The 21,100-nt window shown below is 43.3% G+C and overlaps 1 protein-coding gene across 1 annotated transcript in view; it reads left to right on the forward strand.

Annotated features, from left to right (window-relative positions):
- Positions 1-11,041: 11,041 nt before the first annotated feature.
- Positions 11,042-21,100, forward strand: part of OPRD1 (opioid receptor delta 1) — a 57,875-nt gene continuing 47,816 nt past the window's right edge. The window contains exon 1 of the mRNA XM_044671402.1: positions 11,042-11,253. Coding sequence (XP_044527337.1) covers positions 11,042-11,253 — 212 coding nt within the window. The remainder of the gene's footprint in view (positions 11,254-21,100) is intronic.

Raw genomic sequence — 21,100 nt, forward strand, 5'->3', positions numbered from 1 at the left:
ATAAAAAAAGGGAAAAAAAGTTAATTCTCCTTTTTCTGGTATTAGAGTTTTCCATCTGATCTTTCTAAACTTCTCTCCTATTTTTATGTTCCAAGGTTTCTGAGCTACAGCCAGGCTATATTGTTCTCTGCCCTACCAGCATATAATGTATAGCCTTCCTCCATGCTATTCCCTAAGCCCCCAATTTTGTCCATTACCCATTAAATTTCTCTCCTTCCGATGTCTCTATGAAGTCTTTTCTAACTAGTTCTTTCTTCAACTGCTGTTCAAGTCCTCTTGCCCCTCACATGGTTCTTTGTTTGGTATCTCTCTAAGTCACTTATCTGTACGTGTGGCTTGTTATTTTTTCATGTCTAATTCTTTGTGACCCCATTTGGGGTTTTCTTAGCAAAGACACTAGAGTGGATTGCCATTTCCTTCTCCAGCTCATTTTATAGATGAGGAAACTGAGCAAACTGGGTTAAGTGACTTGTTTGGGGTCAACCAGCTAGTAAGGGTTGAGGTTGGATTTGAACTCAGGAAGATGAGTCTTTCTGACCCCAGGCCCATTGGCTCTAGGCACTATGGTACTTCCTACTTGTCCTATATGTGTGGCTTAGATGCAAGTGAGCTCTAGGATAGTAGAATTAGCCTAGAATTTGACATCTAGGGAATGTAGAATTAGAAGAGGAAGTCCAGTCATAGAGTCAGAGTGGAAGAAAATAGATAGATGAGGGGCAAGGCCTCTGCCTTATCTAAACTTGGTTTTCCCCACCAGAGCTTAGCAACAACAATCTACACTCAGTAGTAGGTTCTTAATAAATAACTCTTGAATTATTTAGCTAAATGGAAGGAGCTCTCCTAAAGCTTAAGGCTGGGAACACTCAGTCTGCTTATACACAGATAAATCCTATAATTCCTTCTAAGGAGATCGGGGCTGGGAATGAATCTGAAGAAAGAAGGAGATCCAGGCATTGCTTCTGGGGAGCTCCTTTTTATACCCCTCTAGCTTCACCCTAGTTACAACCCTGGAAACAGATTAGCTACAGAAGTCAAGAGGGGGGCAGGGAGTATAGTGAGATTCAAAAGAATCAGATGATGCTCAGAAGTTACAGAAGGACAAGCAGAAACAATTGGATTTTATGATTAGGAATTCATAGGGATCACTAAGCGACCAGAAGGTCACAGATTTAGAGCAGGAGGTTTATCTGATGTCTTCTAGTTTAACTCCCTCATTTAACAAATATTTTAATTATTATATTTTGTTTTTTTATCACCAAAAATTTCCCCATGCATATTTCCTCCCACTCCAGAAAGCGAATCCAGAGAATAAAGAATATTTTTAAGGGAAACAAAAAGAAGAATAAGATGAAAAAATGAGTAAAAACTGATCAATACATCAAGACTATGATAATATAATATACATGATATTTCATATTTATGGACCTCACAATTCTGCAGATGTATCTCTTCTTCGGAGTCGAGCTTTTTTTGGCAATGTGTAATTTTGCAACATTTGCTTTTGATTCGTTTGTGGTTATTCTTTCCATTAATATTGCAATGCCCTTCTTTTACAGATGAGGAAAATTGAGGCCTGGACAGGTGAAGTAACTTGTTCAATTCTACAGAGGTATTAAGTCATGAATATCATTATCCCTGAAACACAGGGCTCTTTCCACTTCTGTTGGGATGGATGTGAGCAGGTGGAATAGGCTTCAGTTTCTTCATGCTTGGGACTCTGGCCATAAGGGGTAACATCAAGCTAATGGACTATCTAAATTCCATCTCTGTGTCCACTCTGAGCCATTCCTGATTGCCTGGGTTATAGGTACTGTAAGGCTCCTCTCTGAAGGGGTAGAAGGTTGAAGAGATCTGAACTGGGGTGGGAGGGAGTTCCAGAAGGATCTGCTTCCAGAAACCACCAGGAATCCCCTTGCTCTAAGGCAGAGGTATGAATCTGCACAGCCTCCTCTCCCCATTCACTCTAGGGAGGAATAGAGAAGAGGTGTGGGTGGGTGGGTGGGATATTGCAGAGACTGAAATGTATTTTGATGAGATCCCTCAGGCTCAGGTCCCTGGGATTAGTCTGGATTCTGTTCCCGGCAAGGGTAGCAAACAGTCAGATCTCAATTATCTAAACTAATTGTGAAGGGCTGGAGTAAAGAAGAGCAGACAATAATTTAAAAAAAAATAGTTATGCTTGGTTCTTGAATGCCTTCTCAGGCTTTGTTACCGCAAGCAGAATGTCCAGGACTAGAAACGTAATTGTCTATTGTCTGCTGCCCTGGTTAGACCACATCTGGAGTTTCTCATTCTGTTCTTACACGTTAGGAGGGACACTAAAAAGCTACATTGTGCTCAAAAGAGACTAGCCAGAGTGGGTAGGGGGATGGAAATCATATTTATATAAAAGGATTAGTTGAAGAGATTGGAGATATTTATTCTGAAGAGGGGAGGATATGATAGATATCTTCCAGTATATGAAGGGTTAAAAATGGATTGGATTTATTTGAGGTGTCTTCCGAAGAAAGAAACCCAGACTTTTTAGCTATGAGGGAAAATTACAGTGAGGTAGATTTTAGCTGGAAAGACTTTTTTTTTCTGATTGGATCTGTCCAGCAGTTGAAGGAGGTGCCTCCCTGTTCTTGACTCAATAGAGTCAAATAGAAAGGAATACATGAAGGGTGAATATTGACTTAGAAAACCACAAATTAACATTATCTATATTGTATTGTATTTTTTATTTATTTTGTTGAACAGTTCCTAATTACATTTTTTTTTAAACCCTTGTACTTCGGTGTATTGTCTCATAGGTGGAAGATTGGTATGGGTGGGCAATGGGGGTCAAGTGACTTGCCCAGGGTCACACAGCTGGGAAGTGGCTGAGGCCGGGTTTGAACCCAGGACCTCCCGTCTCTAGGCCTGGCTCTCACTCCACTGAGCTACCCAGCTGCCCCCCCCCAATTACATTTTAACTGGTGAGTTTTGGTTGCAGTGAGTTTGATGTTTCTGTTACAGCTCACAATGTAATAAGAGCTTCCATTTCTATGGTGATTTCCAGCTCACCAAATGCTTTCCTTCCAACAACTAGGTGAGGTAGACAGTGTAAATGTTATTTTCCCATTTTACAGAAAAGGAAACTGAGGAACAAAAAGATGTGACTTGCTTGACACTTATAAGTGTCTGAGCTGGGATCTGACATTAAGTGCAATCTTAGGAGACATTAAAAGATGCATAATAACTTCCAGGACTTGGAGAATGACCATTTTGCTAAACTTTGCCCTAGTCAGACCATATCTAGAGTATAGTTCTGAGCACCAGAGTTTAAAAAGAAAATTCATAATAATGAGTGTCTAGAGGAGAATGACCAGATTTGACTCAAGTCTATGTCAAAAGAGAATGACCTGAAGGAACTGGGGCTATTTATCTTGGAGAAGAGAAGACGGAGGGGGCATGTGATAGTTGCCTTCAAAAATGTGAAGAGAAAATAGATTCATTCTGTTTGGCTCCAGGGAGGAGAACCAGGAACAATGAGAGGAAGCTGTGGAGATCAGTTTAGAAGAGCCCTTAGACATCATTTTGTCCAGTTTACTCACTTTACAGATGAGGAAACTGAGGCACAAAGAAGACTTGCATAGGATCACTGGAACCTGGCTGAGGTGAGATTTGAACCCAGATCTTCCTGCCTCCAAGTCTAGTGCCTTAATTGCTACACCATGTTGCCTCTCCATTTAGACTTGATTTAAAGACCAACTTCCTAACAGACTATCCCCAAATAGTCTGGGCTGTCTCTGGAGGTCTTTTAAGCGAAGGCTACTTGTAATTTTTGTTGTAAAGGGAATTCTTTTTCATATCATGGCTGGAATAGGTGGCCTCTGAAATCCCTCCCCACTTGAAGATTCTGGAACTTGGATTCTGTTACTCAGGTCTCCCGGCTCCAAGTCCTGAACTTCTCATTGGATGGGTTCAAGCACTGGCTAGACAGTCAATATCAGGGATGCCTCCTACCTCAACAGGAACAGGCTTACATGGTGTCTCTTATCTTTTCTAATCCTAACAATCTCAGATCCCATGTGCTGGTTCCCCCCACCCCATTAGGTATCTGTAATCTGTTCTCACTGGGTTGGGCTGAAGTGAGTTTTCACTCCCTACCTGCATCATAGGGATAACACAGAGCTAAAACAAGAGCAGGGATACAAATGTATTTGGAGATGTAATATATGCAAAGGATTATTGTAGCTTTCATTTGGGGACCATCATTTCCTCAGTAGCTTATGGTATCAAATGGGCTGAAGGAAAATGGAAATGTGAAGATGTCTGGCTAAGTTTGATAATGTCACTGTATTCGCTCATCTTCTCTTTGGCAAGCAAAACTCACATTCCACATGCACTGTTTTCAATAGTTTCCCCCAGGGATTTCCTTCTTGCTTTGACACTTCCTGTGAGTTTTAGGTCTGGGGGAGGGACTAGATCTTGGCCCTTGCCTCCTTCTGATATCTTGGGGTAGTTCCTGTTTTTCCTCCTTTAATTGCTTTAGAATTTGGGAATAGGCACCCATTAGAGAATTCTGGAGACATCAATCACTTTATTGACCTTGATACTGAAGGGCTGCATAATGGCGCATGCAAAAAATCCAGCATGTTGTTGGTGATTCATCATTGATTCCTATGGGAAAATTACCCCCATATGGCAGCAGAAATGATACATTCTTGCCTTTCTTGCTTATTCTTTTAAAGACATCATTTCACTTGCGCAAATGGTAATTCTGGGACTCCAGAATCATGTTAGAACAGATATGACAGAATTAGGAGGGACCATTTAACAGATTATTTGAACAAAGAATTCATATCTGGAAAGGTCCACAGAACAGAGGATATTAGTGATGATAGAGCCATTAGAATGGTGAAGGTCTTTTCTAGAAGGGTTCTTAGAACAGAGAGGGTCAGAGATGGAAAGGCCTGTAGGACACAGAATGTCGGAGCTAGAAAAGACCCTAGCACATAGAATGTGAGATCTGGAGGGTATCTTAGAACACGGTGTCAGAGCTGGGAGAGCCCTTAGGAAACAGAATTATCAGAGCAGAAAGAGGCTTTACACTATAGGATATGGAACCTTGGAGAATATGTAATACAAGAGATAAAAGGAACTTTAGGGTTGAATTAGCCTAACCTCCTCATTTTATAGAACTGGAAATTGAAGCCCAGGGAAGGAAGTGACTTGCTGGTTGTCACACAGCTGGGAAAAGAATGTGTGGGTTGACTTCTAGTTTAGTGAACTTCCCTACAACCAACCACACTGGAAAAACTTTTTCTTTCTTTCTTTTTACATTTAATTCATATTTTTTTCTCAATTACATGTAAACAAAAAATTTTAACATTAATTTTTAAAAATTGAATACCATATTCTTTCTCTTTTTTTGCTGCCCCATAAAAAAGCAAGCAATTTGATATAGATTATAATATGCATCCATACAAAATATTTCCATATTAGCCATGTTGCAAAAAGAAAATCCAGACCTAAAAAAGCCCAAGAATAAGGAAGTTAAAAAAATGCTTACAATCTGCATTTAGATTCCATCAATCATTTCTTTGGAGGTAGATAGCACTTGTCATCGTTAAGTCCTTGGAAATTGTCTTGGATCATTGTATTGCCCAAAATGGCCAAGTCATTCACACTTGATCATTATTACAATATTGCTGTTACTGTGCACAATATTATTTTGGTTTGGTTCACTTTGTACCAGTTCATGTAAATCTTTCCAGGGTTTTCCAAAATCATCCTGCTTGTCATTTCTCATAGCACAACAGTATTCCATTATAATCATATGTCGCAACATGTTCAGCCATTCCCAGTTGATGGGCATCCTCTTTCCAATTTGCCACCACAAAAAGATGGCACAAAAAGAGATATGCTATAAATATTTTTGTACATGTAGATCCTTTTCCTTATCTTTGATCTTTATGGAATACAGACCTAGTAATGGTATTGTTGGGTCAAAAGGTATGCACAATTATATAACCCTTGGGCATGGTTCCAAATTGCTCTCTAGAATGTTTGGATTGGTTTGGGAAACCATTTTCATAATTAAGTGCTGAAAGCTAAAATGATTCTTTAATAGCCACTTAGCTTTTTCCCCCCTCCAGTGTCAAATGAGAGGATGAAACTAGATTGCCTTTAAGGCCCCTCTCAGCTCTGACAGCCTATGTTCTAAGGTCCCTCGCCACTTTGTCATTCTATGTCTGAAGGCCTCTCTCCCAGTTCTGACATTCTCTGTTCTAAGGTCTCTCCCAGCTCTAACATTCTGTGTTCTAAGATCTCTCCCAGCTCTAACATTCTGTGTTCTGAGGTCTCTCNACATTCTGTGTTCTAAGATCTCTCCCAGCTCTAACATTCTGTGTTCTGAGGTCTCTCCCAGCTCTGACATTCCCTGTTCTAAGGTCTCTCCCAGCTCTGACATTCTCTGTTCTAAGGTCTCTCCCAGCTCTGACATTCTCTGTTCTAAGGTCTCTCCCAACTCTGACATTCTCTGTTCTAAGGTCCCTCCAAGCTCTGGTAGTTTGTGGTTCTATGATTCAGAGGTAGTCTATACAGAGGTATCAAACATGAACCAAGTGACAGTGAAGATAATGTTAATTTGTGGCTCTCTAAGGTAATATATACAATATTTCTATCAGACTTTGACATCCCTGATTTGTAAGTGCAGTCACAACCCCACATAAGAATAGTATCACTTCTTTGCATGTCTAATCAACATGGCCATATCCCTAGATTAAATGCATGAGATACATGGCCACATGTGGAGGGCATTGAGGGCAGAAGTCACCCCTAGACCGAAGAACTGGGAGTTCATTTCCACTGGTGACCATTTTATTGGGGAAACTCATTGTTGGGGTTGATTTTTGAGGCAAGGGAAGCCCAGCAACTCTTGTGTACCTTGAGGAAGGCTGAGGGACAAGTTGAGCATTACTTCTTCCTCCTTCAGCTCAAGGATTTTTGTCCTTGCTCAGCTCACAACTTCAACCCCAAATTTAAATGCCTACTATGTGCACATGTATTTTGCTAAAACCTCTATCTTCAAAGAACTTATAGTCCAAATAAAATCATGGGTGAAAAATTGATCCCAATCACTTCCATTGCACCAATAATTGTATATGTGGAGCTGGCTCCATAGTTAGATATTTATCTTCTTTGAGCTCCAAATCACATCTCTTAACTACCTGCTGGACAGTTCCAGCTGGGGAGCTTATTGGCACCTTTGTGGAAATTGCATCACATTCAAAATTGGCCTCATCACTTCCTGCAGCTCCTGAACTTCTCTGTTCATGGCACCACCATCTTCCTATTTATTATGGGCAGGAAAACCTTTCATTGCTCTGGCCTCTTCTTTCTCTGGCAGACTGTCAGACTCCTCTGAAACCCTCCTCCCCTATCATTGGAAGCCCTCTATTTGGGGCTCGAAACTTCCATTTTTCTCAATGATTGGATTCCCCTCCTCTTCCCCCAAACCTCAGGGATAAGAAATCAATTATATCTTCTGGAGCAGGTCCCTTTCCTCCCCATAAAACACCTGAGCTACTTTGATCACTAAGGTACCTGATGCACCCTAAAGCATGGAGCCTTGCAGGAATTCTAAACCATTATTAAACTCCCTCTTCCTACCATAGTTTTTTTTTTTTTGCTTTCCTTCTTAGAATAGATACTACATATTGATTCTAAGGCAGAAGAGCAGTAAGGGCTAGGCAATTTTGGGTAGAATGACTTGTCCAGGATCACACAGCTAGGTCTATTATAGACACTGAAGAGCACCGTGCCCAAGTTCTCCTGGCAACATTACTGATTATATCTCTTCTTTTTCTTTCCCCATTCAGCAGCTTTGGAGGTGTATGAGAGTCAGGGTTAGTGTGTGTGCGTGTGTGTGTGTGTGTGTGTGTGTGTGTGTGTGTGTGCCTTTGTGTGTTAGACGTCCTAACTATAAAGTGCTAGTCTTGGCTCCAGTGTGAGGGGCTCCTTGAGCCCATGGCTCCTTCCTTTGTTGTGGGGGCCTTCCACTCCCTTTGGAATCACCACCTAAGTCATGGGGCCTCCTCTTTAGGGCTAACCCCTAAACCTGGTGTCCATGGACTCCAAGGATAGATTTCAAGGGATCTGTGAAAGTGGATGGGAAAAAAGTTCCATCTTTATTTTTACCAATTGGCTTAACATTTCCTAATTATGAATTGAAACAACATTATTCTTAGGACTCCCTAAGCTGTATCAGCAGGCTGCCAAATGGCTCCATGATGCAAAAAGGTTAAGAAGCCCTGCCTTAATGATCAACTGTGAAAGACTTAGCTACTTGGAAGACAATGATCCAAGAGAATTCCAAAGAACCCATGATGACAAATGCTCCCTTCCTCAGGGAGGGAACTGATGAGCTCTAAATGCAGATAAAGCATTTTTAACTCCTTTTTCTGTTTTTTTTTTGTCTTTGTTTTCATTTGCAACATGGCTAATATGGAAGTATGTTTTGCATGACTTCACATGTATAATCAATATCAAATTACTGACCTTCTCAAGGAGGAGGAAGGGATGGGAGGGAGAGAATTTAGAACTCAAAATAAAAAAAATGAATCTTAAAAATGTTTTTTTACATGTAATTGGGAAATATTCAACTAAAAAAAAAAGGCCTGTCTGAGACACACCAAATGAAAGGGGATTGTTGCTTTTCACCACATCTGGCTCATTTGATTCTTTTAGAAAGTCCCTTTAATCCTAGTGCTTGACTCTGACGATATTCATCCAGGTTCAAAAGCACAGAATCATTTTAGATTCTTTCCTTTCCTTGGTCCCAAACATCCAGACAGTCACCAGCTTCTGTTGTTCTGTTGTTCTGTATTTTCTATAGTTTCTAAAATTAGCCTTTTCTTTTTTACTATTAGTGCACTTCCTCATCACCTCTGGCATGCACTGTGGAAACAGCCTCTGGACCCATTTTCCCTGTCTTAATCCCTCCCCCTCTTCACCCCTCCAAACCATCCTTAAAAAAAATCCCTTGCTTTCTGATGGAGTAACAACTCCAAGAGGGAAGGGCAAGGGCTAAGCAAATGGGGTTAAGTGACTTACCCAGGGTTACATATCTAGGAAATGTCTAAGGTCAAATTTGAACCCAGGTTCTCCTAACTCCAAGCCTAGTGCTCTATCTACTGTGCCACCTAGCTGCCCGAGTGATTCTCAAAATATGTCTGACTATCTCCCTCACTATTCCTGTGCCTCCTCCACCTTATTTTCAACCTGGACAGACACTTCTTGCTATCCTACACTGTTTTCCAATCAAGCAGGATTACCTGTCTCCCTTTCTCCCCCACTTCCTTTTTTCCCCTTTCTCCTCACCTCTGTGCCTTTGCAGACCTAAACTGGTCTCTCCTTTATGTTGGCCCGCTGAACTTCCCTTACTTCAGGGCTTGGCCTCTGGCTCCCTAGAGCCGTTCCTGATTCTCACTCCCGAATGCTCCAGAAGTGAGTGATCTCTTCTTTCCAATGTCTCAGGCCATTTTCTGGTGCACTTATTTGCCTCTGGAATTGTATTGGAGTAGTCTGTGTTCTTATCATTACTCATTCCTGCTCCCCTCCGTCCCCCAGACTATAAACTCTTTGAAAGCTTCTTTTGTCTCATTTCACATATGGCTCCCTAGCACCTACCCAGCACAGTGCCTTGCACCAGGATAATTAATAATGACAGCTCACATTTATAGAATGGTTTATCTACATTATCTAAATTGCTCCCTGTGAGAGAAATGCTGTGGTGATCCCTGTTTTACAGATAAGGAAACTGAGGCTCAGGAAGGTTCAGTGACTTGCCATGGCTACCAATGGTTAGTGCCTATGTTGGATTTGGGATCTAGGGCTTCCTTATTCCTCCTGACTCTAGATGCAGGACATTCTCTGCATTGCCACACCTCCACGGAGAACAGAAAAGGAGGTCAGTACCTCTAGTCCCTGGGTTCTTAACCCAGGTTCTCTGAAATTGTTTTTAAAAATAATCTTTTGATATCTGTAACTAAATGTAATTGTTTTCCTTTGTGATCCTGTATATTTTATTTTATTCCTTTTAAAATGTTATATTGAAAAGGAGTCCAAAGGCTTCACCGTAAGGGTAAAGAGATCTGTGATTCAGAAAGGGTTGAAACCCCCTCCTCGTCTAATCCATTGTCTTCAGTTGTTGTTTTTTTTTCCCCTGAAATTGGGAAGCAGAGGTGCAGAAAAAATGACTTACCCAAGGTCATATACAGGTAGCAAGAGACTGAGGCAGCACTCGAACCCAAACTACCTGGGACGGCATAAATGTAATTAATGTTAGTCAGCGATTATTTATAAGTGCCTACTACGTGTCAAGTACGTTGCTAAGTGTTTAGAGGAACAAAGAAAGGCAAAAGACTGTCTCTGCTCCCCTGGAGGAGCTCTGTCTAACAGGGAAACAATATGCCAACAACCAGGTACAAACACTCTGTAGAAAGGCTAAGCTGGGGATAATCAATAGATGGAACGAGACCGACATCCTCCAGCCCCAGGCTGCTCTCCAGGCTCCACCAGGGCCCCTTGGGAGTGGGGGTCTGGCCGGCTAGGCTGATGCAAAATCCGCCCCCGCAGCCTGGCAGCTGCCCACGTGGTACACCACGTCTGAGGAGCCGGCAGCTTTTCTAATAAATCGCGCTGGGGCGAGAAGCGGCGAGCCAAGGCTGGGACGCACGAGGGAAAGGGAGCCCAAGGAAGCGGCGCTGCGGCTGGCAAGGAGCTAGCGAGAGAGTCCGGCGGCAGCCCGCCTTGGCGTCGGGGAGCTGGCACCAGGGGCAGAGACTCCTTTCCCGCAGCGGGGCTGGGAAGTGCCAGGGTTGCGCTCGGACGCACCAAGCGCGCAGCGCAGCGCTGCAGCCTCCGGGGGCCGCCGCAGTGAACTGGAGCAGCCAGTCTCCAGCCTCTGCAGCCCGCGGGGGCTCCCTGTCCCCGTCCGCGGGAGAGAGAGTGACCCGGTTCTCCTTTCCCGTCCAGGTCTGTCCCCAGCTCAACCAGCCCGAGCCCGCCCGCCATGGAGCCGGTCCTCCTGGCGGACGCTGAGCAGGCGCCCCTCTTCCTCACCAACTGTTCAGGCGCCAACGTATCCGAGCAAGAGCCGGAGCTGCCTGGGGGCGGCCGCAGCGCCGCGTCCATAGCGCTGGCGGTGGCTATTACGGCTCTCTATTCGGCTGTGTGTGTGGTAGGACTCCTGGGCAACGTGCTGGTCATGTATGGCATTGTCAGGTGAGGCTGGGGTCGGGGGCGCTGGGGCCCTGGCGATAGGAGGGCGGGGGCGATGAGGGAGGAGGCATCAGGAGGCCTCCAGTGTGTGCTGGACAGAGCTCAGGAGTGCTTGTGTGTGTGTGTGTGTGTGTGTGTGTGTGTGTGTGTGTGTGTGTATGTGTGTGTGTGTGTGTGCGCGCGTGTGTGTGTGCGCGCGCTCGCCCTTTACAGGAGAGAGAGCACTGGATATCAGAGGCTGTCCCAGGGTGTCAAAAGCAGACAGTGTGCCACCACTTCCTGGGCTTTGCGGGGCTGCAGCAGTTGACGGGAACCGTGTGTGTGTGTTCCTATGTATTCATCCACACTGCCAGAGCTGGTGTCCGGAACTTGACTCGGGTGGCCACAGGTGCCCTAGCTGCCTACAGCGAGCTCCCTTTGCAAGGGACCCATTCTGTCTGCAGGCTCCCTTGAGCTGACATTTCCATCCCGACTTCCTTGGAGCTTGCCACGAATGATCTCGGGTGCTCGGCTAGCCTATATTCCTATATTCTGTGTGCCATCGCATGTACTGGTGTCTTCTGGCCCCCTCCGTTCTGTTTCATGGTGATGGCGGGGATCCTGGGTCCCCATAGCTCAATATTTGGGTGTATTCTGCCCCTCTGCACTAGGAGAGCCCCGATTTCCAAGCCACCTGTGCAGCTACGAGTGCTCTGGTCTCTTTCCCCGAGTCACTTGGCCAGGAATATCTGAAAGTACTTCGTAATTGCTCTTTCCTCACTTCCCAAGTTCAGGATTGCATTATTATTTTGTTGAAGGCCACAGTGCAGTGTTGGAGAGGGACCCACAGGGACACTGATTACTGGAGGGTAATCCGGTTGATGAGGGGATTGGAGACCACTTTAGAGAAGAGTGCCTAGAGGGAACTGGAGATTTTTAGCCCAAAGAAGGGGAGATTGGATGAGCGGCAGGTGAGGGATGAACATGAACAATGTTTTCAAGTATTTGACATGCACAAGAGGAATTGGATTTTTCTTTGATGCAGAAGTCTGGAGGGATCCCCCTGACTTTGGAAATAAAAGACCTGGGTTCCAAGCCCAGCTTGGCCTCTGAGTGCCTGGAGAACCTGGGACAATTGACTCTGTCTCTCTGTAAAAGATGAAGGTTGAACTAGATGAGTTCTTCGGTCCCTTTGGACTGTAAACCTGTAATCCTGTGTCTGGTTCTTCTTGGACCAGAGAACAGAACTAATAGTGATGAGAAGACTCATCACTGATTATTGCAGAGAGTCAGGTAGGCTTGATGTCAGGAAGAACTTCCTCATAACTAGAACAATCCTGAAGTGGAAGGGAATACCTTGGGAGCTAATTTCATCCCCTTCATGGGAGGTCTTCAGAGAGACCAGATGACCAGGTGAACATTGGAGTTGAGAATACCTGCTCAGGGCAGCTAGGTGGAGCAATGGATAGAATGATGGGCTTGGAGACAGCCCAGACTCATCTTCCTGAGTTCAAATCTAGCCTCAGACAACTTCCCAGCTTTGTGATCCTGGGCAGGTCACTTAACACTATTTGCCTCCGTTTCCTCATCTGTCAAATAAGCTGGAGAAGGAAATGGCAGTATCTAGTATCTTTGCCAAGAAAATCCCAAATGGGGTCACAAAGAATCAGACACAACTGAAATGACTGCACAACAACAACAACATACTGCTTAGGCAGATGACCTTCGAGTCTCTTCCTGATTCTTTGAACTTATTTCACTTATGGAAGTCTTTGGTTTTCTAGGTCAGGGTTGTGTCTTCAGGTAGCTCAAGAACTCCACAAAGAAAGCTTTAAACACCACCTCTCCCATCTCTTATCTCTAGCTGGGGATAAGACTCAGCCTAGTATACTTCTTCTGGGAAAAGGCAAAGATCCAGTCATGTTTATCATTCCTTAGGCATCATGGGTTACTGCCTGTAATTTCTTTAAAAAGTCCTACAGAGCTAACTCCAGCCCTGTTAAGAGAAGGGAGAGGGAGAGGCAGTTGTTTTAAGAACGTGAAGGCAGCACTGAATCTGTGGCTTCCTGAGGAGGTTATATGTTCCTGAGAGATGAAATTGTTTTAACTGTTCCTGGAGGAGCTTTCTGGAGAGTAGTGCTTGAGAAGCCTGTAAAGTGTTCTTTTCCCAATGACCTGCCTTTTATCTGACCCTGGACTGTGTTCTCTAGGAAGTAGGGAGAACCTTCCCTCCCCTTCCTTTCCCTCCCTCCCTATTGGCTCAATTACTTCTCCCCCTCTACTGTGAACCCTTGATACCCCATAGACTTATCACACCATTGGCAGAATTCAGTTGAATGGCAAGACAATAATGCTTCCTTTATCTGATGGTCATGATACCATTTTATCCAGGAACAAAGAAAGAAGCAGAGGGGAGGGATAAGACTTTGCAAGGTCAGAGTAATTCATAATGCACTTCAGTCCCTGGAGAGCCCTTCAGGTTCTAACTCAGAGCCTATTGCCTCTTATTTTAGACCCAATTCTGGCAAGCTTAATTAATTTGTGAGGAGTGAAAATCAGGTAGGAGTAAGACTGTTGAAGGCAAGAACTTTGACAAGGTACCTTGTAGCCTGAGAGAGAGGAGAAGAGACAGGAAAATATCTACAAAAAAAACCCATCTTGCAATCCAAAAAGCAAAATAGATTAGAATCATTTAGTGTGGTAGCCAACAGTATGGAAACATTCCCTATGTCTCGATATCACTTTATTGTAGTCCAAAATAATGGATCTTTGTAATACTTATAATCCAGATCTAAAGTCATTAAGAAAACCATGGCTGAGGGGCAGTGAGGTGGCTCAATGCATAGAGAACCAGGGCTGAAGACCAGCTGTTCAGGGTTCAAATCTGGCTTTAGACACTCCTAGCTGTGTGACCATGGGTGAGTCACATAACTACAATTGCCTAACCCTTGCCCCTGTTCTGCCTTGGAACAGATATTTAGTATAGATTTTAAGACAGAAGGTAAAGTTTGTTTTTTTTTTTAAACCTGGTTGTTATACTTTTTTTTTGAGAAGGCATTTTTAGGAAGGTTTCCATGTTGTTGTTTAGACATGTATGACTCTTCATGATCCTGTGGGCCATGTTGTCCATGGAGTTCACTTGGCAAAAATACTGGAAGAGTTTGTTGTTTGCTTCTCCATTGCATAAGACTTGCCTAGAGTCACACAGTAATAAGTGTCTAAGATCAGATTTGGACTCAGATTTTCCCAACTCCAAGCCCAGTACTCTGTCCACTGAGCCACCCAGCTGACTCCCTGAGGATTTCCATCCCAAATGATTAAAATACAAAAATGTTGGTGTTTAAAGGGTCAAGTGGCTGATTCACCAGTTGACTCCTCTCTGCCATTCCAGAGGCCTGAGTTCAATTTCTCACTCATGTAGGTACCTTTTGAGAAGCAGGATGATATAGGGCGGTGATGGTGAACTTCTTGGAGACCGACTGCCCAAATTCCACCCTCATGCTGCATGTGAGCTGTCCCCTTATGTTTATGGGCGAATATTAAACACTGAGTTCACTGGGGTTTAGAGAAAGGGGAAAAGGAAGACTACTTGGGCAAGGGATAACTGACTAAGAACAAATGCCAATGGGGAATCATCTTTACACCCACAAACACAGGACTTGGGAAAATGAGTAACACCTATATGGAGGAATGGCAGTTAATTCAGTTAAGCAGTGAGCAAGACTCCAGTCAGCTGGGGAATTACGATAAAACCTTATATAACTTAACTAAGGTACTTCTAGGGTTAAGGAGAACAGACAAGAAGCAGGAAACAATAATTTATTAAAGAAAAGAAGTTAGGGAGATGGGTAAACAGGGATTTCCTTAACTGGGGTTAACTATGGATCAGAAACAAGGGAAATGGATCATTACTCTAAAACCCTAACACTAACTAGATCCAAGCAGGATGGGATCTCACTCCTTGGGTCCTTGTCCCTCCAGCGGTGATCTCAGCTGTCCCAAGGTCCCAGATGAAAACCAGCCAGTAGTTCCAAAAAGGGTCTCCAACCAAGAGCTATCCACACTTAGAAGTCCACCTTCCAAACTGTAAACCAAGCGCCAGGCCACACAGTGGATGGGATGGTGCTTTAGGAGTACAGACACACCTGCTTCCTCTCCAGTGGCAGCAACCAACACTCTCAGACCCTTGACTCTCACCTGCAGAGTTCCAAGGCTCCCAGAATGTTCTGCTCATCCATTTTGCTTTGCATAACTTTCCTCTATCTATACTTAAAAATGCTATTTCCTTATTACATTACCCCAGACAGGGAAGGGAGGAAGTGCTCCCATTGGGCTGTTGGATAGGTGGTAGGTGATGTGAAAAAGGTCCTCAGGCATAGTGGAGAGGGGGGAGAGGAGCAACCCGCTCTGGCACACGTGCCATAGGTTTGCCAATACAGGTATAGGGAAATAGGACTCTAGACTTGGAGTCAGAGACCTGAGCTTAAATCCTGCCTGAGACATTTATGATCTGTGTGACCCTGAGCAAGTCACTTAACCTCTGCCCTCATTTCCTAATCTGTAAAATGGTGGGTTAGTAACTTTCTAATGTCCTTTCTGACTAGAAATCTATGATTCTGTAAGTCATCTTATTTCTCTGGTCTTTAGTCTACTTATCTGAAAGATGAGAGAGTTGAACTAAATGATTCCTAGGTCCTTTCTTAGCTTAAAAGCAATGAATGGTGCCATAACACTCAGAGAACCAGAGAACACCTTCCACTATGCAGATTACAACCCATAACCGTAGGAGTCCATCTGAGGGGAGCATTGAAATTGAGTGACTTGTTCAGTGCCACATAGCTAAGTAAGTATCAGAGACAGGATTTGAACCTAGCACTTTATGACTAAATCTACACTGCCTCTTGTGGCTATCGAGGCATGATTAAAAGACATCACTATGCAATGGCATCACATCACACAGGAATTTAATTTAAATAACTTATACTACCATCACTAAGCAAAAAAAGGGGGGGAGTAAATATTAATAATGTAAAAAATTTCACCTTTCATCTGCCATTTTAGTCAGTGAACATCTGCCCCAGAGTGAGATGAGCCAGAGATGGAAGAGGTGAATTGACTGTTTCCTTCCTTTCAGTTGAGTGCCTCCCTTGTGCTGAGGGTTAGTCTATAGTCTCACCATTATCACACCTATTCATTCATATCACAGTCTATTCATCCTACTTAAGTGGGTGAAGTTAATGAGAGGGGCAGCATTCCTTGCCCTTCTCAGAAATCCTGGTCAGCTAGAAGGCTCCTGCCATGTTGTCCTCTTCTCTTTGCCTCTAGATAAAAGGAGAAACAATTCTGTAGGAGTCTGCTCACCCTTTAATATTGCCCCACATGTGTGAAGCCCTTTGGAGACTATAATTTTCCTTCAATAATCAGTTTTCCAGGCAGCTAAGTCATTTCCTGTTTCTGTTTTCTTCTATTTGAAAAAGAAGTCCTAGTTTTTGACTCTTTCTGGATCCATATCTTAGCTGGGTGTGGTGAAAAAACAAAATTTACATTCAGTTGTTTCCACAGCAACCATCTCAGCATCTTCTGCTATCTGCCACTGATTGCCTGTTTTTAAAGAGACCCTGGCTGTGGTACACAGCACATACTATAAGCCTAGGTTGATGGGTTGGTTGGTTTTGCTGAACTGTCATTTTTCTCCTCTTTTTTTGCTCTTAATTAATGTATATAAGTATGTATGTTTCAAGGGCTAGTTTGCTTGGTTGGGTGTATATGGAGGAGAGAAAACAACATATTCCCAAATGAAGGTGATATAAAACAAGGGTGACTGATAAAAATTAAAATCAGAGAAAAAAATGATTCCCTTTCCAGTGGCAACTGTTTAAAGAGACTGAACTTTATGGGTAATTTAAGGGATTTTCAAATGAGCTGACTTTAGAACCTCACCTCCGCAGTAAGATATGACTCTGCTGTAATTGATAATTGTCATGTCTTCCTATTCTCTTTAAACACGGTACAACCACCCACCCACCCACCCAGAGCCAGAGATGGGAAAAACCCTCTGACTCTTGCTGAAGGAAGAGATTCATTCTCTCACAACTAACTGAGATATTGGGGTGACCTTGCTTGAGTCAAGTAGGCACCCATGTATGCCTTCCATCTCCCTGCCTTTCCCAAAGCCAGATTACATTCTACGAATGATACAACCTTTATGATTACTCTTTAAGCATAATGTAATTTCTCTGCCCATAGCTTTTGTTTTTATCTATACTTTAATTTTATCTAAAATTGTGATTTCTACTCCTGCTTCTTTAAGTTAACAAAATCTTTTGCAGAAATTATTGAATTTGAGCCTCACAACAACGCTGTGTGGTGAAAGGTATTGTTATTTTTCTAGATGAGGACATTTCAGCTTAAGTGAAGCGATTTTCCCAGGGTCACAAAATTAGTAAGCGTTTTAGGTGGGATTAGAAGTCAGGTTTTCTTGACACCATTTTTCCTCAGGTAGATAACGAGTGTCAAGGGTAGACTTTCCTGCAGCCTATCTCTCCTACCACAGGTACCCTTGCCCTCTCCTGCTTTCCCATTTACACCAGCCTGATTCACAAGCCAGAGAAATGTCAATAGATAATAGGTGAAAATTAGGGCCAAATATTGACTCTTCTGAAACCTGGAGAATATTGAATGCTGTATCCACACCATCTCCCTTACACAGTGAAGGGAGAGAGGAGGGCTGCAAGGGACTTTTGTAATAATTAATCCTCAGTCCATCATTATCTTGGAGTTCTCTATTTATGAGCTTTCTCCTTCCAACTTATCAATCATTTTAGTTTCTCTTCAAACTGCCTTTGATTCTTTTTCTCCATCATCATCGCCATCATCCAATTCCCAGTTTGCAGTATGAGAGATCTTTTCATTGCATTTTTGAATACTTGACGCCAGGGAAGCTAGCAAGTAGCTCTAGACCAGGGGTTCTGAACTTTTTTTTTGCTCTTTTTTTCTTTATTAAAGTTAATTAATTAAGACTATTTTTCCATCGTTACATAATTCATCCCTGTGGCAACCTGGCGAATTCTATAGACCCCTTCTTGGAATGTTTTTCAAGGCAAAAAACACATGGGATTATAATGGAAATCAATCATAGTGAAATAGCTATCAAAATGTTTATTAAAGGGGCAGCTAAATGGCTCAGGGAACAGGAAGCCAGCCTGGAGATGAGAGGTCCTGGATTCAAAAACTGGCCTCAGATATTTCTCATCTGTGTGACTCTCAGCAAGTCTTTTAACTCCAATTGCCTAACCCTTGCCACTTTTCTGCCTTGGAACCAATACTTAGAATTGATTCTAAGTCAGAAGATAAAAGTTTAAAACACATGCACACACACACAGGCACACACACACACACACACACATTAAAAGGGGCAGCCAGTTATCATAGTAGAAAGAGCACAATGCCTGGAATCAGAAATACCTGAGTTCAAATTGGGCCTCAGACATTTTCTAGCTGTGTAACCCTGGACAAGTCACTTAACTCTGCCTAGTCCTTGTCACTCATGCTTTAGAATTGATACTAAGACAGAAGGCAAGGGTTTAGATATACATATACACATTAAGGCACTAAATTATGGGAACGCAGAGCCTCTGAAGCAATTTATTTTTATGTCCCAGAAACTAGGTCTGGGCACCAATATCCAGAAACTTGTAGGGCATAGGTAACACCTGGAATCACCTGTCCTAAGGCCTTAGGAACCAGGTCTGATGATATGAGGAGACACATACAGAATCAAGAGACCTGTCTTTTGAGTGCAACTCTCCCACTTATTAGCTGTGTGACCTTGGGCAAGTCACTAAACCTGACCTCCAGCCTCAGTTTCCTTACCTATACAAATGAGGTAATTAGAATAAATGGTCGCTAAAGTCCCTTCTAGATCTGTGAGACCTAAGTGCAAGAAAGAATATGGAGTCCAGATTACAGGAAGAACATGGGACTCCTTGAAGGCTGGGTGCTGTCAGCCTCTCTCTTTCTTTTAACATATTACTTCCTCAGTTTTCACCTTTGTAAAATGATGATCTTAGAATAGGTGGCCTAGAAGATCCCTTCTAGATCTAAGTCTAGAAGAGACTTAGTTTGACCCAAAAGATTTGGAAGAGTAGCAGGGGCAGAAGAAAGTGATTTTAGCTCTCAGCTACTTTTTGTTAAGATGCATAAATGGAAAAAAAATAGCCAGAATAACTTGGACACTCAGGAGCAGGGTTAAGGAACATTTGAAAATGTGTAACTTTTTTTTTAAAAACCCTTGTACTTCGGTGTATTGTCTCATAGGTGGAAGATTGGTAAGGGTGGGCAATGGGGGTCAAGTGACTTGCCCAGGGTCACACAGCTGGGAAGTGTGAGGCCAGGTTCGAACCTAGGACCTCCTGTCTCTAGGCCTGACTCTCACTCCACTGAGCTACCCAACTGCCCCAGTAACTTTTATCTTTAATTAAGAATTTGTCATCTTGACCATAGCCATAACTAATGGATTAAATGTTCTCTTTATTTAGTCCTTTATTCTACCACCACCCCAAGCTGGGATCCTAAGCTAACTGGCTGCTTCTATGGGGGAGATTCTGGCAAACAAACATCCTAGGAATGAATGAATCTCTTTCTCTCCCTCTGTCTCTATCTCCGGCTCTGTGTGTCCGTGTCTGTGTCTGTGTCTGTCTCTCTTTAACTGATATAGGGAACTCCTCCCACCCCAATTCCAGAATAACCCCAGTACCTGGGATAGTGAGAAGTTAAGTGATTTGCTCAGGGTCACAAGCCATTTATGTTTCAGGGGCAATATTTAAGCCCAGGTCTTCTAGACTCTGTCTGGCTCTATTCTTTATGCCAAGGCTGCCTCTCCCATGGTCCTCCTAAAGTCTTTCCTGAAAACTTACAGAGGTTCCTCAGGCAATAGCAATTTGTGAAGCTCTTTCACTGATGTCAGCCCAGGAGAAACAACTTCAATTTCTTCTGAAAGGGGGGCAGTACAGGATTCAGGGAGACCAATCAATCCTCAAGTGTCTGGTTCACAACAGCATTAATCACCCCACTCATGCAAAGCCTTGGAGCTGACTTCAGACTTTGGCGCTTATCATCACCTTGGAGAGCTCCCGGGTCGGCAGAGTTGTGTTTCGTCAGAATTTGAAGGCTCTGACAGACATATAAAGTAAGAGTGTATGACACTGGGACTGAATGGACCCTCAGATCAGAGATTGTTTCTCTTTTTGTTCTCTGTAACTGTCTAGGTCTCTGCTTTTTCCCCCCCTCAGTCTCTACCTCTATCCACTCATGAATCTCTCTTTCCCTTTCCTTTCTTTTCTCCTTTCTCTGCCTCAAAGGTCTTTTCCATGCTGCCTTTAATCTCTCTTCCTCTTCCTCCTCCTCTGATTTTTTCTTTGTATTCCAATGTTTTTCTACTTTACATCTCTTTCCCTTTCTGTTCTGTTTTTTCAGTTTTTGTCTCCCTACCTCCTCCCAATGTTTCTTTTCTCCAGCGTCTTTGTTTCTTTCAATCCATGTCCCCCCCCCCCCCACTGTTGTGCTTTTTCTTCTCCCTTAGACTGCCTGTGTGTCTCTTTCCACCTTTCCCTCTTGATCCTTTGTCCTATGTATCAATCAATCACCAAGCCCACATTCCTCTCCTTTTCCTAGGAAGCCAGACATTTCAGTGCCCATCCCTTTCTCTCCCTAACACGCTGAGAAGCAGAGAGCATTTTCTGCTCTTAATATCACTCCCTGAACAGTCTGACTCCCTCTGGAGCTAGAGATGCATTGATTTCCCTGCTGAGAGATTATGAGAAAGCTCTCATCCTGAGAACGAGGCGCTAGCATCATCCTGCTTGCTGGCTCA

This window comes from Gracilinanus agilis, chromosome 3 (genome assembly GCF_016433145.1).
Source record: "Gracilinanus agilis isolate LMUSP501 chromosome 3, AgileGrace, whole genome shotgun sequence".
Taxonomy (NCBI): domain Eukaryota; kingdom Metazoa; phylum Chordata; class Mammalia; order Didelphimorphia; family Didelphidae; genus Gracilinanus; species Gracilinanus agilis.